Source organism: Primulina tabacum, chromosome 14, assembly GCF_025594145.1.
Source record: "Primulina tabacum isolate GXHZ01 chromosome 14, ASM2559414v2, whole genome shotgun sequence".
NCBI lineage: Eukaryota > Viridiplantae > Streptophyta > Magnoliopsida > Lamiales > Gesneriaceae > Primulina > Primulina tabacum.
The window spans coordinates 35,560,829-35,577,800 of record NC_134563.1 but is presented as its reverse complement, the minus strand read 5'-3'; the positions used below and the strand labels follow the sequence as shown (position 1 = coordinate 35,577,800).

General features: G+C 34.8%; 3 protein-coding genes across 5 annotated transcripts; 2 read left to right on the top strand and 1 right to left on the bottom strand.

The window, feature by feature from the left end:
* Positions 1-7: 7 nt before the first annotated feature.
* LOC142524060 (aspartic proteinase Asp1-like) lies at positions 8-3,228 on the bottom strand. The gene is given in 10 exon segments (XM_075627794.1): positions 8-241; positions 331-418; positions 521-593; positions 677-871; positions 944-1,082; positions 1,159-1,386; positions 1,592-1,818; positions 1,935-2,015; positions 2,017-2,053; positions 2,886-3,228. Coding segments are annotated over 10 exon segments (1,350 nt in total). The 5' UTR covers positions 3,056-3,228; the 3' UTR covers positions 8-129.
* Positions 3,229-5,782: 2,554 nt separating this feature from the next.
* LOC142524062 (uncharacterized) lies at positions 5,783-8,049 on the top strand. Of its 3 annotated transcripts, none has more exons than XM_075627796.1 (6): positions 5,783-6,026; positions 6,310-6,393; positions 6,523-6,710; positions 6,872-6,970; positions 7,093-7,244; positions 7,573-8,049. In XM_075627796.1, exons 3-6 carry the CDS (start codon positions 6,543-6,545, stop codon positions 7,958-7,960), a joined length of 807 nt encoding a protein of 268 aa, XP_075483911.1. In that variant the 5' UTR covers positions 5,783-6,026; positions 6,310-6,393; positions 6,523-6,542; the 3' UTR covers positions 7,961-8,049. The 3 variants fall into 3 exon arrangements, with proteins under 3 accessions (XP_075483911.1, XP_075483912.1, XP_075483913.1); XM_075627797.1 differs by having other exon boundaries at positions 5,783-6,050; positions 6,330-6,393; XM_075627798.1 differs by lacking the exon at positions 6,310-6,393.
* Positions 8,050-10,779: 2,730 nt separating this feature from the next.
* On the top strand, positions 10,780-15,720 carry LOC142525345 (uncharacterized). Its single transcript, XM_075629619.1, is given in 5 exon segments — positions 10,780-12,622; positions 12,624-12,849; positions 13,156-13,370; positions 13,926-14,149; positions 14,574-15,720. Coding segments are annotated over 5 exon segments (2,958 nt in total). The 5' UTR covers positions 10,780-11,125; the 3' UTR covers positions 15,370-15,720.
* The last annotated feature ends 1,252 nt before the right edge of the window (positions 15,721-16,972 follow it).

Sequence of the window (16,972 nt, the reverse complement as noted above, 5' to 3'; positions counted from 1 at the left end):
AGTCTGGTAACATGCGACACGTTTAACCGTTCATATTTGCATACTGCTATCCAATCCAGAATATGTTCACATTTCCGCACATATACATCCACAACACAAAGTTATGTATACAATAAATCATCTCATCGTTTATTTTCTGCCTTTCTTCCGAGAACCAAAAGTTGCAGCACAAGTATCTTTGAAGGCACCATAACTGGCAGCACAAGGCAGATACAAACCTTCACCAGAATGACGCTCCATGCTGTTAATAATAAACAAAATATTCTGGTGAGAGTCCCCCGAACCGAGCCTAGTCGAAAGCAAACAAAGACAATTTAAATTGGTCAGAACTTTGGTAGCCTGTTACAGTTCGCTGATGTCCATCCGATTAGATGTCTCTCGTTATCATATATCACAAGCTTATCTTGAAGAAAATTATCTGCAAAAATTAAGTTTTCCGTAGTCAGACTGCAAAAAAGAAATGCACGTGCTGACGGATACACACTAATGGTGTATGATATTTTCAGTTTTCAATACAAACCTCCAATGACATTTAGACTTCCTAATCCAACCTCGCCTCCGTTCAAGATGCCTAAGCACACGTTGCCATGTGTCTGAATCAAACGAATTAACAGTTCAAGGTTTTTGGTTTTCTATTTGTTGTAACTTAACTTAGGAAGAACAATTCTTTGCTTACAGTGACAATGAGATAAGATTCAGGCTGCAAATGAAACTGAACATTTTTCGCCTTTGTAAAGGTCAATGTTATAGGCTTGAAGTAACTAGCAGCGTCTCGAACAGATTTGAAAGGTTTTGTGCCTTTCCAGCAGATGGGAAGGCTTTTATCCTCAACTGCATCCTGTAGTTGCTTTCCTTTTAAGTCGCCCTTTATCTGGAGATAGAAAAGAATAATAATTATATGGAAAATGCAAATACAGTTATTTCATGAAAATATAGAACCCACCTGTGAAACTAGAGCATTGTAAGATTGAGAACTAAAGTACGTATAGGTACTTCCACTGTCAAAAACTATTTGGAGGCCTTTGATAGTGGAAGCTTGGCCGCCAAATTGGAGGTCTGCCAGTCCCAATGAGTAGTATTTTCTGAATAACAAGTAGAACATGTTCAATTTCTGATTTTGCTTTTAACTTGTTCCGAAAATGACAAAGTGAAACTCACGATTGGCTTAATATTGGCGCCCAGACAATGCCTGAAGCAGGAAGAAAGCCATCTCCAAAGAAAAGAAATCCTCCCCCTTGTGCACTTAAACAGTGACCTATGACGTTTTTTATCAGACCCATGTTATGCAGCTGGGAAAGAATGCTTGATTTCCCGATGCCAAGGCCAAGGACTCCATCGGTATATGGTAGATGGCTTGAATCTGGAACCTCTTGATTGTACCCACAGCTAGATATTATAAATTGCAAGGAATAAATTACAACTGATCGGCCGAAAAAATGATGCATGCTTTTGAAAAGAACAACTTAAATAATGTATTCTTTTACATCAAACTAAATTATTAGTAGGAGGAAACACCAGAGACCTACATTTTACTTCAGGTGTACCAGAAAAACAAAGGAACTCAAATTTAAGGCACGTTTTAGTGGCTTACCCAAATGCTAGATGGGGTGTTATTGTGCTACTGTTGGTAAATTTAAGAGGAAATGAGTCCTTGATCAGCACACCTAAAGACGAACCATGGTCAGCATAATCAATCTCATAATCACATTGCTCCTGTGGTGATGGACAATCATGGTTTCCAGGCCCATGAAGGGAAACACACATAGGATCCAGACATGTTATAAGGTTTCGGTTGGGTTTGTAAAGAGCGTGAGGGGCCTGGAGAAACACATCATGAAAAAATCACTGCATAGTTCTGACCATTATTTTAGTACGGCAATTGTTCAACATACGACCCACAAAACCCGTTCAAAAATCCAAAACAAAAGGTTTACCGGTGTGCATTTAGTGCAAGGTGCGTCGCATTGGAGCCATGTGAGGTCACTGCCAGTATCTATATCCAGAAAGTAAGGTTTTCGGCGGTTGGCCTATGTTGATTGTTACATGATAGTACCTACACAAAAAATGAAACATGATCACACGTTGTACAAAACTAAAAATTGGTTCACGCACTGGAGAAAATCAGTCTAACAGATTCAACTTAAGGAGAAAAAACAAGTCTTTAGCCAATGCCCCTCTGGCATTGAAGTTAATAGCTGAGCAAGGAGAAATACAGCATAGCTGGTAATGGTCCGGCCAAATCGACTCAAATTGACAATAATATACACGAAACCATGAGAGAAATATCATTTAAACAACTAAATTTCGCCTCAGAGAATTCTATATTCTCCGGTATACTCATTGGAAGGATGAGGTTGATAAAGTAAAATCAGTTGAGAATTGGCCATAAATTCATAAAAGATCATACCAATCTTTTGACACACAGCCAACCACTCTGCAATACAGTTCAGGAATACATTAAGTTCTGGTCTTCCAAGAAAACACTCACTCGGGTCAAGAAACCCGAAGATAATTATTGTCAACAAACACAACTCAAATACATAGACCAACCTTCCCTTAAAAGTTCTATTAAGACAGAGATAAAAACAATAGCTATTTTCTTTCATGCTGCGAGCCTTAATCCGTCAAACAGCATATCGAACAAACATATAAAAAACCCACTCGATCTATATCAGATAACTACCAAGATAACAGTTTCCAAGAAATCACAAACAGATGGTCCCAATGTGTCATTTGCAATAGTTTCATGAACACAAATAAAACAAAATCCCATACCAAAAATGTATCGACCAATTGCCAATCACTGACTCTAAGCATTCTCGATGCCCAAAAGCACACACATCACACATACAACAAGAAAAGCATATTAAAAATCAGTGTCACACCCTAAAGGGTAAACATTTCCGGTGACGGGGAAAATCACAGAAGACCCAAAGCCTTTGCCTGATTTTGGTTGACTCTTGCCAACCGTCTGAGGATGATCAACAGCTGCAGCTGTCCAAGCCAAAAGGTACAACCCCAATGCTTTGGCGTACACCCTTCCACACATATTCATCGATAGCTAAGGAGCTCGACCTTACAAACTGACCAGCTGATAAATGACAATTTTGGGGCAGTCTGAATTTCGAAGAACAACAACGAAGTGTTTGGGTAGTCTGATTTTGAGCTGAACGATGATTAAATAAATGGCTTCGTGGAAAAGTTTAACGTGTACTATGATGAATACACACACACACACACACACATATATATATATATTCAGACGCGGTTCCAACACTAAACGAACGCGTTACGACATATATTGTTTCACACACACACGCACTGTACATATACATATATATATAAGTTCACAAAATTGAGCTAAAAAATTAATATTTTCAAATATTAAATTTTAATTTTATTTATACTATTAGTCAATACCAATTTGAAAAAAAAAACCAAATCTATTAATTTAAAAAACAAAAACTTGTTTTAGACGGTCTCATAGATTGTATTTTGTGAGACAGATCTCTTATTTTGGTCATCCATGAAAAAGTATTATTTTTTATGCTAAGATTATTACTTTTTATTGTGAATATCGGTAGGGTTTACCCGTTTCACAGATAAAGATTCGTGAGACCGTCTCACAAAAGGCCTACTCTAAATTAAAATCTTGATATAATTTTAATGTTTTGTGTTATTGGTGGAGATATAAGTATATGTTGAATCGTTGATCATCGTTTTTGCACCAATATGAGGCCCTCTCGTATCGCAATTAATTTTGCATGAACAACCACAAGAGACCTATCGATTTTCATGCCGAAAACAATAACGATATGTCGTGCATGGTTGTGAATCATCCCACTAATTGTGTTGTGTGTGCATTTTTATTTTCGATAAATATTGACATTTTATAATAAAATCTATATATAAATAGATTTACATGGATCATATAAATAGGTCGATAATAGATAACTCATTCATGCGATAAGCAAATAATTTATCTAATTTATTTTTCGTTGATTAATCTAACACATAACTCAACATGATGGAGGTTATATCACTGTTTATATATCTATGATACAGATCAATCTAAATCGTATCTAGCATGAAAGTAATATATTTGACATAAAAAATAATATTTTTTATGAATCTGGTCGGTTGGAGAAATGTATAACAAAATTGAACTGCGAGGTGATATCATAAGAGTTTTTTGTGTATGATTAAACAGTCCTTGTCATATCTCAAATAGTTGGTTAAATATTGTTTTCGACTTTAAATAGTATTAAAATACAGTTATACATTAATTAGACTAAAATTTTGGTTGTATATTGACTGAAATTGAACTTAAAATTGATGTAAAATTAATTGTTTGTTTACGTAGTATTTTTTATTTACAAGCTACTAAATTTTTTTATATAAAACCGAAATTAAAGTGTAAATCGAATCTGTTTAAAACATAAAATACTGCCAGAAGTGAAGTTTTTCACTTGCCAATTTTCCTAGGATGCCTAAATTAATTTATTTTTACATTTTTTTGACATGGAAACCGCAGATTAAATTTTTTTTTATCAAGTACTCATAAATCATTCCGAGTAGATCTCTTGTGAGACGGTATCACGAATCTTATATGTGAGTTGAGTCAACCCTACCGATATTCACAATAAAAGTAATACTCTTAGCATAAAAGTAATATTTTTTTCATGGATGACTCAAATAAGAGATTTGTCACACAAAATACGACCCGTGAGACTTAGAAAGGAATTTTATTCCTTGATATATTTTCCTTTTTATCTTTAATATTTTATCTTTCTAGACATGAGAATAATCTCGAAATTGTAGATATGATCTCGTATAAATTCAATATGTGATATAAGACTATATTTGATATGACTCATAATATCTTTAAGATATGATATCACAATATCTTTAAGATATTATCCTTGTTTTAAAAAGAGTTTGTTTCCTAATGAAATTGTTTTTTTTTCTCGATGTTAAATAGGACTCAAAGGAGAAGAAAAAGGTGTGACGATATAGAGTATAACAATTCCGGAGAGACGAATTTTTACTGAGAATCATTTTGATATCGCAGCAAGCTCGTGCCCATTGGTAAAGTGTTGCTGTGAAGTACTGACAACATCTGAAGACAACACCTAATACTGTGTTAATTTTTGAAGACTTTTCATTTCTCAGTTGTTGCATCCTCTGTATATTGGCTATACGGTTTGTTAGAGGCTTAGGATGCAATTGGTTTCTACTCGCCTTATTTGGGGAGTTGTTTTATTCTTTCACTAGTATTGGTTTTTGTTGTAAACTTACAAGTTTTTCTAGTGAATTATTTTGCCATGAGGCACCGCGCAAGTATTTTATACTTGTGCATAATTTATATCTCGTCTCTCGTATCGTTTGTCATTCCGGTTGTGTGTTAATGTGTTAAACTATAATTTTCGCTGCATGTTGTCGTGGGTGTTACAACACCTACGCACAACACCTACATTCTGATACACACAACACTCACCCTCATCACGTTCACCTTGTGGAAACTGAACTTTCAAGACTGTCTCAGACAAGTTTTTGTCAATCATTTCTATCGTGAACTTCTTGCTCCAAAATTTACATTTTACGGATCTTTAATTTTTCCAAAAAATAATTAACATGAATTAGTATTTCAAAGAGTTCTGATAGAGAGTAGTCTGTCCAATTACAGTTGTTACGGTTCAAAAAAGAGGTTGGCCCATTTACGTCCAGCCCATATTCGAACAATAAATAGCCCAACCCATTACCACGTCTGAGAATTGAGAACCCATCAACAGAACTGCGAATTCCAATTTTCATAGTCGCCTTCGAGGAGAAGATATATTCGGGGAATTCACTTCCATATGTCGATTGATACGCTTCTTGTGTTTCTCCGTTAGATATATCCTGGTAAATCGTGTTCTTGGAATCCCAGCGTTGTGCTGCTCGTGCCCGCCGGATCCGATTTTGCACGGGTTCTCCGCTTCGTATCGATTATTCAAGGATTCGATCTGTAGTAGTTACTGTTGGCAGTAAGATCCGTTGATGTTGTTTTGCGTTCGTAATGCTGATGCAAGACTGTTTTTATTAAACAGATTGAGTAGCTGTGGTTTTTTTCCTTGATTTGAGTTTATTATTTCGAAACGTGGGTGGGTTATTTAAAGTTTATGCATATGAGCCTTGTGATCAGAAGTTTTTGTTGCAGATAACATGCAGTGATTTATTTTTTAAAAATATTTATTATTAAAGTTACTTCAATACAAAAAAAGGATGGGTAGTTTGAATCTTGTTTGATATTTTGAGTTCTTGATCTAGGAGATCGGATTTATTTTCCTGGAAAGTGTCGGTAGCAGTGTTAGTTTCTGAATTGAAAGGATTGAGTTCTAAAATTTCTCCAATGTAAGTGTTCATTTATGTGTGTTCTTGATCCATCTCGGGAAAAAAAATACTTTTTAACATTTCTGGAAACGCTGTTTAGTTATTTTTCATTTTAGGGATTCCCTTATGGCCTGATGTATTAAATTGCAGAGTTTGCCTGATTTACGGAGATGTATGATAATCTTGGACCACAGCCTGGGGTTCCTAGACCACCTAACACGCAGCCAAATCTTTTTGGGAATACGTTTTATGGTGCAAGTTCGGGATTCATTAGAGGTGGATTGGGTGCTTATGGAGAAAAAATTTTAGGATCTAGCTCCGAATATGTGCAAAGCAATGTAAGTAGCATATCGGATCATGACCATTTATTTGTTTAAGCTTCCATGATTGGATATGCTGGTTGCTTATTGTGCTGAAAAGAATATTGGATGTCACTGTGTACAATTCCTCATGATATAATTTTTTTCCTTCATTGGCTTTCAATTATTATTGCAAACAGATTAGCAGGTATTTTTCCGACCCTCAATACTATTTCCAAGTCAATGATCATTATGTGAAGAACAAACTGAAGGTTGTTCTTTTCCCATTCCTACACAGGGTGAGATATTATTATCCTCTTGATACTTGTAAATGCACTTGCATTTTATTACTTCTGTTTTCTTGTTGGAATTTTTTTCCTTGGAAAGTAGTTTTCACTTATGTTTTGGTGGTGTTCTTTAGGGCCACTGGACAAGAATTACAGAGCCTGTTGGTGGCAGGCTCTCGTATAAGCCTCCAATCTATGATATCAATGCCCCTGACTTGTATATTCCTTTGTTGGCATTTGGAACCTATGTTGTTCTTGCTGGTTTATCATTAGGTCTTCATGGAAAGTAAGTTCATCATTTCTTTCTATATATGTCGTGTCGATTTAATTTTCTTTTCTTTTCCATGGTTCATCATAATTATCAAATGATTATGCAGATGAGTTTTTATGAACCATTTACAATCTTTGAATTGTATTTTTTAGAGTATAATAAATACCCTGTGGTCCTCCCCCTGTATACCATCTCTTCACTAGTGATTTGTTCAATATTTTATTTTTCTTCTATAAGTTGAAGTGAACGAGTGTACTTTGAATTCCACTTTGTATCTGTTTTAGCGCATCACTCGTCATTAGAACTTATCTCCTCTTCCTAATAACTGTACATCCCTTGCCAGGTTTAGCCCCGAAGCTGTAAACTGGCTTTTCGCAAAGGGAGTTGTAGGCTGGACTTTTCAAGTAGCCCTTCTGAAAATGACACTGTTCTCACTGGGTAGCGGTGAGGCGCCATTACTCGATATTGTGGCGTATGCCGGATATACTTTTACTGGACTGTCTCTAGCTGTCTTGGGAAAAATCTTTTGGACATACGCATACTACTTCATGTTGCCATGGACGTGTTTGTGCATGGGAATTTTCTTGGTGAAAACTATGAAGAGGGTTCTTTTTGCTGAAGTGAGGACTTACGATTCAAGCAGGCATCATTATCTTCTGCTCTTCATTGCCTTGGCACAATTTCCACTACTCATTTGGCTTGGAAACATTAGTCTTAACTGGCTTTTTTGAACTGTGTATTGTCTTCATGTTTGCAGCGGGGGAACATGCTCTGTTAATATGGTGGCAGTTTTGCAATGCAATTTTATTAGTTTGTGTCACGATTCTCGTCTTCATTCATTGAATTTGTTTGATCATTTGCACTAATTTTTTACTATGAGACATTCATTAGACTAATCACGAAGTCCGCTTGGCAAAAAAAAATGGAAAGGAAAAAAGAGATCTGACTGCTGAAACCTGGCTAGATATTTGGATGCAGTAATTTGGAATAAAAGATTTTCAACTTTTAGTTGGCAAATTATTTTAGTCCATGTTACGTTTTTTTCCCTTTATTTTTTGTCTTCGTCTTTGATTTCTGGAGCCGCATTAACTGAGAATAATTTGGAATCAATTCAAATCAGCAAAGTCCTGATTCCATCCATATCTGTTCACTCGCTAGACTCCAACTCGAAATCCAGTCTCTTGTTCGAGCCCTCGAGGGATAAATCGTTTATCAAGAGCTACTTAAGCACTGCAGAGCTCGGTATCAAATGCTGCTTCAGATGAAATTCAAATGTGGAACTCTGGTTCTTTCTGCAGTAGCCTGCTGTCTTAGCTTTAAATTCCTTCATAGGGAATTTTTATAGTGCCAGTATATAGCACCTAGTATATATGCTAGGTCGGTATCTTTTGCGCGACGGGAAGACGGAGGAGGACATTCATGGCCGACACAGTGGCTAAAATTTGATTTTTACGTACTGTTTCTGCGCAGGTCGGGGCTTGCGCAACAATGGATGATATACTGAGGCATTCAGAAAGAAGATGTTTTATGGTGCAGATCAAGGTGCTTTCGTTCAAGGTAACCAAATACACTTCAACCGGAAAATCTTTATAAATTTCTCAATATGGATCTATTAGTTTCTCGATATGTTGTACATTATTATAGGAACTCATAAATTATAATATTTTATGTAGTAAAAATAATAAGTTGTTAATATAATAGTTATGTTCTTTTAATTTTTTTTTTAAAAAAACAGATCTTATAAAATAAAATGGGAGACCGATTTTTTTTTTAAAATATCGTATGAAATCTCTTATATTTTTTCTTAGGGAAAAATTCATATGAGACCTCACATAGGACAAAGCCACCCAAAACTTTATTAGTATATATGTATTTTTAGATCAGTTCAAAATTTTTCTTCATCCACAAAATAATTATTAAAAATAATTCAACTCACTAACCTTTTTTCAAATTAAATTAAATTATTGTCTTGTGCGTAAAAGATCAAACTTTACCTATGAATATGTTCCGATTCATGCTTATATTTGTTCAAGCACAAGAAAATGAGAAGGTGCATTCAATGTCTCTGTCACTGCAATTAGCTTTTATTATTTTGTTTATTATTTTTGTTGAATAATTATTCTGACTAGTTTTACAATCAGATCTTTTTTGTCGATTTTTTGAAAAATATAATATTAAGTATTTATAGAATATCGATTTTCAACTTATAATGTAGATTTTGTTAAAGATTTTATTAGTTTATTTCTAAAAAAATGGTTCGTGAATTTTAGTTTTTTAATTTTTATTTTCTTAACTTTGTTCACTCAAACCACTTTTCGAACATTAAAATTATTACAAAATTGTGTTATAATATTTTTTGGTATTTTAGCAAAAGAATAAAACAAATAGTTTTCTTAATAAAAAATATAAAAATTTTGCACGCCCATATTATCGCAATTAAACCAGGCTCGAATATTTTTCTGGCTATGTACCTGGCTCTCATATGTAAATTTTGTGAAACAGATCTCCGACTCGACCCAAACTATAAAAAAATATTATTTTAAAAAAATAATATTATTTTTAAATACATGTATGAAAAAGATCAACTCATCTCACATAAAAACTCTATTTATCTTAATATTTTATGTTCTTGACAAATAAATGAAGATTTGGAGTGATCGAGGGCGACTTTTTTCTTTTTTTTTATAATACATAGTTATGAAAGCAAATAATTAAAATTATAGTCTCATTAATATTATTTGATATGGTAGATAGATGTGTTGCACACAAATGTTTGTTTTTTTCTTGATTTTGAAAGTTCCCTTGAGTTAAGATTAGGTTAACCATCAAATTCTTGTGTTAGAATTGGACAGCGATTGGAAAATCTTTGATTGCCTACTTTGATGCAAAGACAACGAAAATTCAACAACCAAAATATAACGTCACTTAAATGCTTTTACAAATATAAATCACTTCTATGCAAATATAACACATGTTTTAAGGAGTCCAATTAACTCTATAATATTAAAAAAATTCGAAAAATTATTTTATATATTTGAAATTTCTAAAGAAATCATTGTCCAAACGTTTGATTTGGGCCCACGAAGAGTTTCAGTGGGCCCATCAAAGAACTTCAAATAAAGTGATATCAAGCCGGTCTCAACTAATTTCTCTCTATTTTTTTTTTTTAAAAAAACTTACATTTAATTAATAACTATGTCACCAAATATTTTATGAAATGTTTTAGATTATTAATTTCTTTTATTTTAAGATAAAATTGGATATATATATCTATAAAGGTTGAAACCTTAAGTGAATATATTTTTACGAAAATACTATATGCGTTTAGACTAATAATATTGGTGTCCTTAGTGATCCGACTTTATGACACTCATAATTTTTTATGAAAAAATCATATTTATTTATAAGTAATACTTTTCATATAATTTAATTGTAACTTTAATATCTAATTTTTTTAATTTAAAAATTCACATATTATCTTTTTAAATTATCGAAAGTATTACAAAATGTTATAATGAACTATTATTTTAAACAGATAATGGTATAAAATAACAGTTTCTAGGTGGATTGCAAATGAAGAAAACCATTCTTTGTATGGACGACCAAGATTCACCTCCTTGTATTTTGACGGTCGGATTTAGAGTTGCCTTTCTTGCTAAATTTAGTCCGTTCTAACTTGCCGCGTTTTTCCGCTCGCATCACTAAAGTAATACCAATTCATGGATTCACAATTGTACACTCTGCATCAACGCTAGTACATTGCGTTGCAGATGAACGGTTACCAGATCTCTCTCGCTCTTTCACGGTGCAGCTGAACAGTTTCCCAAATCGATCTGTGGTTTGTAGCTGAGGTAAGCTACTACACAGAAATTCACTTCCTATGATTTTGTTTTCGCATGGGGTGCGTTGGGTCTAAGGCTGAGGATTCGCCGCTTGTAGTTCGCTGCCGTGAGCGGCGGGAACTTATAAGTGCAGCCGTGAACTACCGCTTCGCCCTCGCCGCAGCGCATGTTTCTTACTTCCGGTCGCTGAAAGATGTCGGGGATGCGCTCCGGAAGTTCGTGGAAGAGGAGCTTGTTGACGAGGCTCTTTCTTCCTCTGTTTCCTCGCCTTCTTTGATTTTGCCAGCGATTTCGAAGATACAAAAGGACAATGTTGATGAATTGCGTTTGCATGATAATGAGGATGAGGTTGGGTCGCACTTGAATCTATCGGATTCTTCTTCTGACGATGATGGAGATTCCGAAGATCATAATCATAATAACCGTCATGATCATCATCATGATTCTGATGACGACCATCAGCTTAATGAACGGCACGTGCATGAGCAGAAAGAGAACGATTTTGATTTTGAAGTAAGCTTACATGACGAGGCTGAATCGTCACCTCATCATCCGCGTGGGGTTGTCAATGGTTATGGACATAGCTATGGCGATGAAGTGATCAATAATCCTTATGTGGACTCATTTTCTTATTCATACCCCCCGCGTTCATTTGGGGAACCTCAAATTAATCGTTGGTACCAACCAGGAGGGCAGCCGCTGGGACAGCCTTTGCATTATGCGAGCAATTCAAATGTGTATTACATGAACAAGTCAGCGCCGGAGATAAGAACAGTGATTCAGGAGCCACCAACTGAGGCGACTTACAGCCACTCGGAGTCATATTGGAATTCTCCAGCAGGTTATGGGAATTCAGGTTATGGCGGTAATTATGCGTATTTTAGTTGGGGTTCACCTGCAACGACGAGTAATGATCGTAGTGTAAATGAAAGTAAAGAAAAAGAGGCGCCGCCTCCACCTTCACCTAAAGCATCGGGTTGGGATTTTTTTAACCCCTTTGATGTGTCAGATAATGGGTACCTAAGTTATTATTCGAGTGGCAGATATGGCCATGGGTCAAATACCAGCAGCCCAGATTCAAATGAGCTGAGGGAGAGGGAAGGGATTCCTGATCTGGAGGAAGATACTGAGAATGAGGCGTCTAATGATTTTCTCAAGGGAAAGAGAACGGAAGCTGAAGTGAAAAAAAGATCTAAAGCGAGCGCCCCTCATCCTAAGGCAGTATCGATGAGGAAAATTAGTGATTCAAACTCAGCACGGACACGTGAAATTGTGGGTAGTTCAAGATCGGTCCCACTGCATAAAAGTGAGGATCGTTCAAGATCAGTGACTTCATGGAGTAGTGATGAAAGCGAGAAATTATCATTGCCATCTAGGCATAGTGGCGAGAATGAAAAGCAGTATCTCAAGGAAATCTTAAAACCATTACCATCACCACCATCTCAGAAGCGGACTTCGTGGGTTGGTCATTCCCAGAGTGTTGGAATTAGTTTGTCGGCTGAGAAGTACAGCCCGGAAACTTATGTGTCAAAGATTGTGGATGAGAAATCTACTGAAGAAGAAAGGTGTGACTTTTGAGGTGGAGGATGCATCAAACCAGGATGCTGATTCTTCCAAGTGTAGTGGTGTAACTCCATTGTCACCTCATGACAATCGGGATCTGCGGGAGGTTGTTGCTGAAATCAGAGATGATTTCGAGATTGCTTCTGGTTTTGGAAAAGAGGTAGCCATGATGCTTGAGGTGTGGAAGCTACCGCATCAGTCCAGCTTTCTTAAAGGTGCTGTTCTTTATATCTCTCTCATCCATCAATTTATTTTGATTCATGGTTTAATTTTCCGTGTGTTATAGTTTGCTTATTTTGTTGTCTTTATTTACTCTTATTATTTAGTCATTTATTTGATTTAATTAGTCCATTTAATGGTTCCTTTGCATCCAGAATCATGTTATATGGTTCCTTATGTATATCCATCCATCAATTTGACCTGCTGGATTTCTTAATTATGAAAGTGCCCGATGCTGCTATTGAGAGACAAAATGATCTTCGAATTTTGTGGAAACTAAATTGTCCAAACTTTTATTTCAGTAACTCTATCCCGGATAATATGTCATATTGCTCCGTCCGTGTCAACACAGGATGCTTCATCAATTAAATCTGTAAAATTAGCTTCTGGAACGACGAAGTTGGCAAAATCTTACTTTGAAGATGTTGACAAGGATTTAAACACGAAGGCTTGCAGCCACTCTTCCACGCTGGATAAGCTGCTTGCTTGGGAGACAAAGTTATACAAAGAAGTAAAGGTAAAATTGATTAAGCTGTGTTCTTTTCTGATACTTGGTACCATCCTATTCTGTGTTTCTTCGTTTTGATGCTGTTTGTTCAAGCTTGCACAGGTGTTTGCTTGGTACTCTGGTTTTGTGGGGTTCTTAAGTCAATTGGGTTTTATCTTTTCCCATTTGTTCATCAACAAGATATACTTCTGCTTATGATATTTGCTCAACATTAAAAGCAGAGAAAAACTTTTGCATTGGTAGGTATATGTCCAAGTACTAGATGAATGTCTCAAGTAATAAACCAGTGCTTTTGTATACAGAACTTGTTATCTAACAAAATATTATTTCTATGCTCAGTGTGATTCAGATATTACATCATTAGAATTCGATTCTTAAGGGTTAGGTAGTGAGTTAGTATCTGTTGGCTTTTGTCCATGCATGTAGTAACTCACAAATTTAAGCTGAATCCAAAAGCTTCATGTGTTAAACCTCATTTTAAGGGTCATTGAATGCCCTGCCCTACATCAATAATTTTCATTTTTTATATCACAATGCAGTCTTAATAAGTGGTATTGTGATTAGGATGAAGAAAGAATTCGTGTCAAGTATGAAAAGCAGTGCAAGAGGCTTAAAATTTTAGATGAGGGAGGAGCAGAGGCTACCAAGCTTGATGCTGCTCAAGCTTCTATCAGAAGATTACGAACAAAGCTTGATGTTAGCATTAAAGCAATTGATGGTATTTCGAGCAGGATACATGAGTTGAGGGAAGAAGAATTACAACCCCAGGTTGCCTCATTAATTCACGGGTACGAAAGGCTCAATGCCTGGTAGTTTTGTTTTCACAATTTTCATTTAATTAGTTGCATAATGCTCTTACAATTGTTTCATTTTGAAAACTCAGCTAATTATGGATTGATCTGTTTCCATTACTATAGAAAATAGCATATAACTGCAGGTGATATTTTGCCATTAAATATACTCCATGATCACCCCCATTTTCTTAGAATTTGTTGTTCTGTGAATGCGCTTGTCTGTTAATTGGTCTAGAAGACTGCATATAATCCTAACTGGTTACTGAAAATCGTTATTATATCTTTTCGCTACTTAGTTACTCGATGTCTGTATATTTTGCCACAGCAAACTTTTTATGTCCTCAAGAAATAGCTTCAGTTATTTCGTTTTTTAGGTTTCATGTGAATTTTATTCAACCGATGGTGTCATGCTCTATAGGTTGATCAGAATGTGGAAGGCAATGCTCAAGTTCCATCAAAAACAGTTTCAAGCCATCATGGAAAGTAAAATGCGGAAGCTTAAAGTCAACACTGGTCTCCAAACTGATTTGAGCTCCAGGACTACCACTGTGCTTGAAAGGGAGCTTAGTCTGTGGTGTGGCCATTTTAGTGATTGGATTGGCTTTCAAAAATCTTATGTTGAATCCTTGAACAAGTGGCTTCTGCTTTGCCTTCAGTATGAAATAGAGGAGACTTCTGATGGACCTGTTCCTTACTCCCCAGGCCAGCTTGGAGCTCCTCCCATTTTCGTTATCTGTAATGATTGGCATCAAGCAATGGAAAAAATTTCCGAGGCGAGGGTGGCAGGTGCCATGAATAACTTTGCAACAATATTAAGACAGCTAGGAGAAAAACAAGATGAGGAAGGACGACAGAGGCTGAAAGCTGAATATCTTTCGAAAGATTATGAGAAACATCTCAGAACACCTCATTTTGACGGGGGAAAACTTGAGCACGAACAAGATGCAATGTCAATCAAGACTGGGTTGTTGTTATTTCCATCAGATAATGGAGTGTTGCCATTGGACAATCTAAAAGTGGACTTGAATTCCACGAGCCATAGATTGTCAGAAGAGAGAATAAAGCACGAGGATGCGGTGAATTTAGTGCATGATGCAGTTTCTAGTAGTTTACAAAGTGGCCTAGTTCCGATTTTTCAGGCTTTGGAGAGCTTCACTTCGGAAGCTTTGAAATTGCATGAACATATTAGGTTACAGCATCACGGGAAAAGCTAGCGTGAAAACATGCAGCTGTGAGAATGGCTAAGATGTAAGAATTTTGTAGCTTAAAAATGAGACAACATAAGTTACTCCGGGACGTGACAGTGACATATGGTTATTTGTTGGTTACGAAGTTAGATTTTCAAAGGTTGCGAAGAACTTGTCAAGAGAGAGTTCATTTCCAAATACTACTACGAAGGCTAACAAATCAGAGTTCCATAAGTTGCTGTACACCCCATTCAACTCACACGTTTAGTTTTGCACATATATTCATTTATTCGTTCATAAACGATGTAATTTGTTTATTTTTCGGGAATGTAGGGAGCTGATTTTGATTTAATAAGTAAAATCTATATATCTATATACCTATAAAATGTAGATAAAAGACATTGTTTTCCAATTGTGCAATGACAAAAATACCCTTCAGGCAAACTTTAACAAATCTATATATCTATACATATTATCTATACATATTATAAAAGTGTGAATCAAGGTCAAAGTTTTTCTATTGTGTAATGTCAACTTTATCCTTAGTTTGTACATACAGGAAAAATTTAGTGAGGATGTTTTTGTCAAATCAGTTATTATGATAAGGACAAAATTGTCAAACTACATTTATGTTAGATAATGATCAAATCTATACAATTATTATTATTATTATTATTATTTTATATTATAAAAGTGTGAATCAAGGTCAAAGTTTTTCTATTGTGTAATGTCAACTTTGTCCTTAGTTTGTACATACAGGAAAAATTTAGTGAGGAATTGAGGATGTTTTTGTCAAATCAGTTATTATGATAGGGTCAAAATTGTCAAACTACATTTATGTTAGATAATGATCAAATTGCCAAAAAAGCTGAAACTTTAAAATTCTTTGATTTTTTTTCTTGTAGATGAATTGAACAAACTTTTTTCACAAAAAATATTAATTTGAAAAGATTGAAATACCAAAATATATTGGTTTTATTTGCTTATAGATGAAGTGAAAAAGAATTTTTTCACAAAATACTTAATTTGTAGATTTTTTCACAAAAAAGTTAATTTGTAGAAGATTAAAATAACAAAATTCGTTTGTTTTATTTTCTTGTAAATAAAGTGAAAATATTTTTTCCACGAAAACTTAATTTGTATAACGATATGATGTTAAATATCTTTTATTTTACGTTCATTAAGATTAATTATTTTAAAAAGAAGAATTAAACTATTGAAGCCAAATAATTAAACTAATTTTGTTTTTGTTTTAACAAGGTTGGTGTCATGCAGAAGGTTCGATATTTAATTACATTTACGAAATGATACAAGAATTATCAGATATAAATATAGATAATCCTAATAAATATTTCATTAATATTTATTTTATCTATATTTCTTTATCAAAAAGAAAGTCAACTAATATTGTTCAAAGCATTGGTTCATTATGAAAATTTAACGATATAAGATTGAATAATATATTTGTATTAATTTTAACTATATTTTCCTCTTTTTAAAGGCTATAAACTATAACAATTATTTTATGAGAGATTCTTGCAATTAACGAATGATTATTTTTATAAGAGATATATATTGACAAATCAGTTATAGTTTTTGTAACATTAAAATATATATCTTTGAATGTAAA

Excerpts from the sequence above, each read along its gene's own strand:
- LOC142524062 (XM_075627798.1), top strand. The coding sequence starts at position 6,543 with ATGTATGATAATCTTGGACCACAGCCTGGGGTTCCTAGACCACCTAAC. Across the intron at positions 6,711-6,871 it reads CCGAATATGTGCAAAGCAAT|ATTAGCAGGTATTTTTCCGA; the intron begins GTAAGTAGCATA and ends TATTGCAAACAG. Across the intron at positions 7,245-7,572 it reads TCATTAGGTCTTCATGGAAA|GTTTAGCCCCGAAGCTGTAA; the intron begins GTAAGTTCATCA and ends ATCCCTTGCCAG.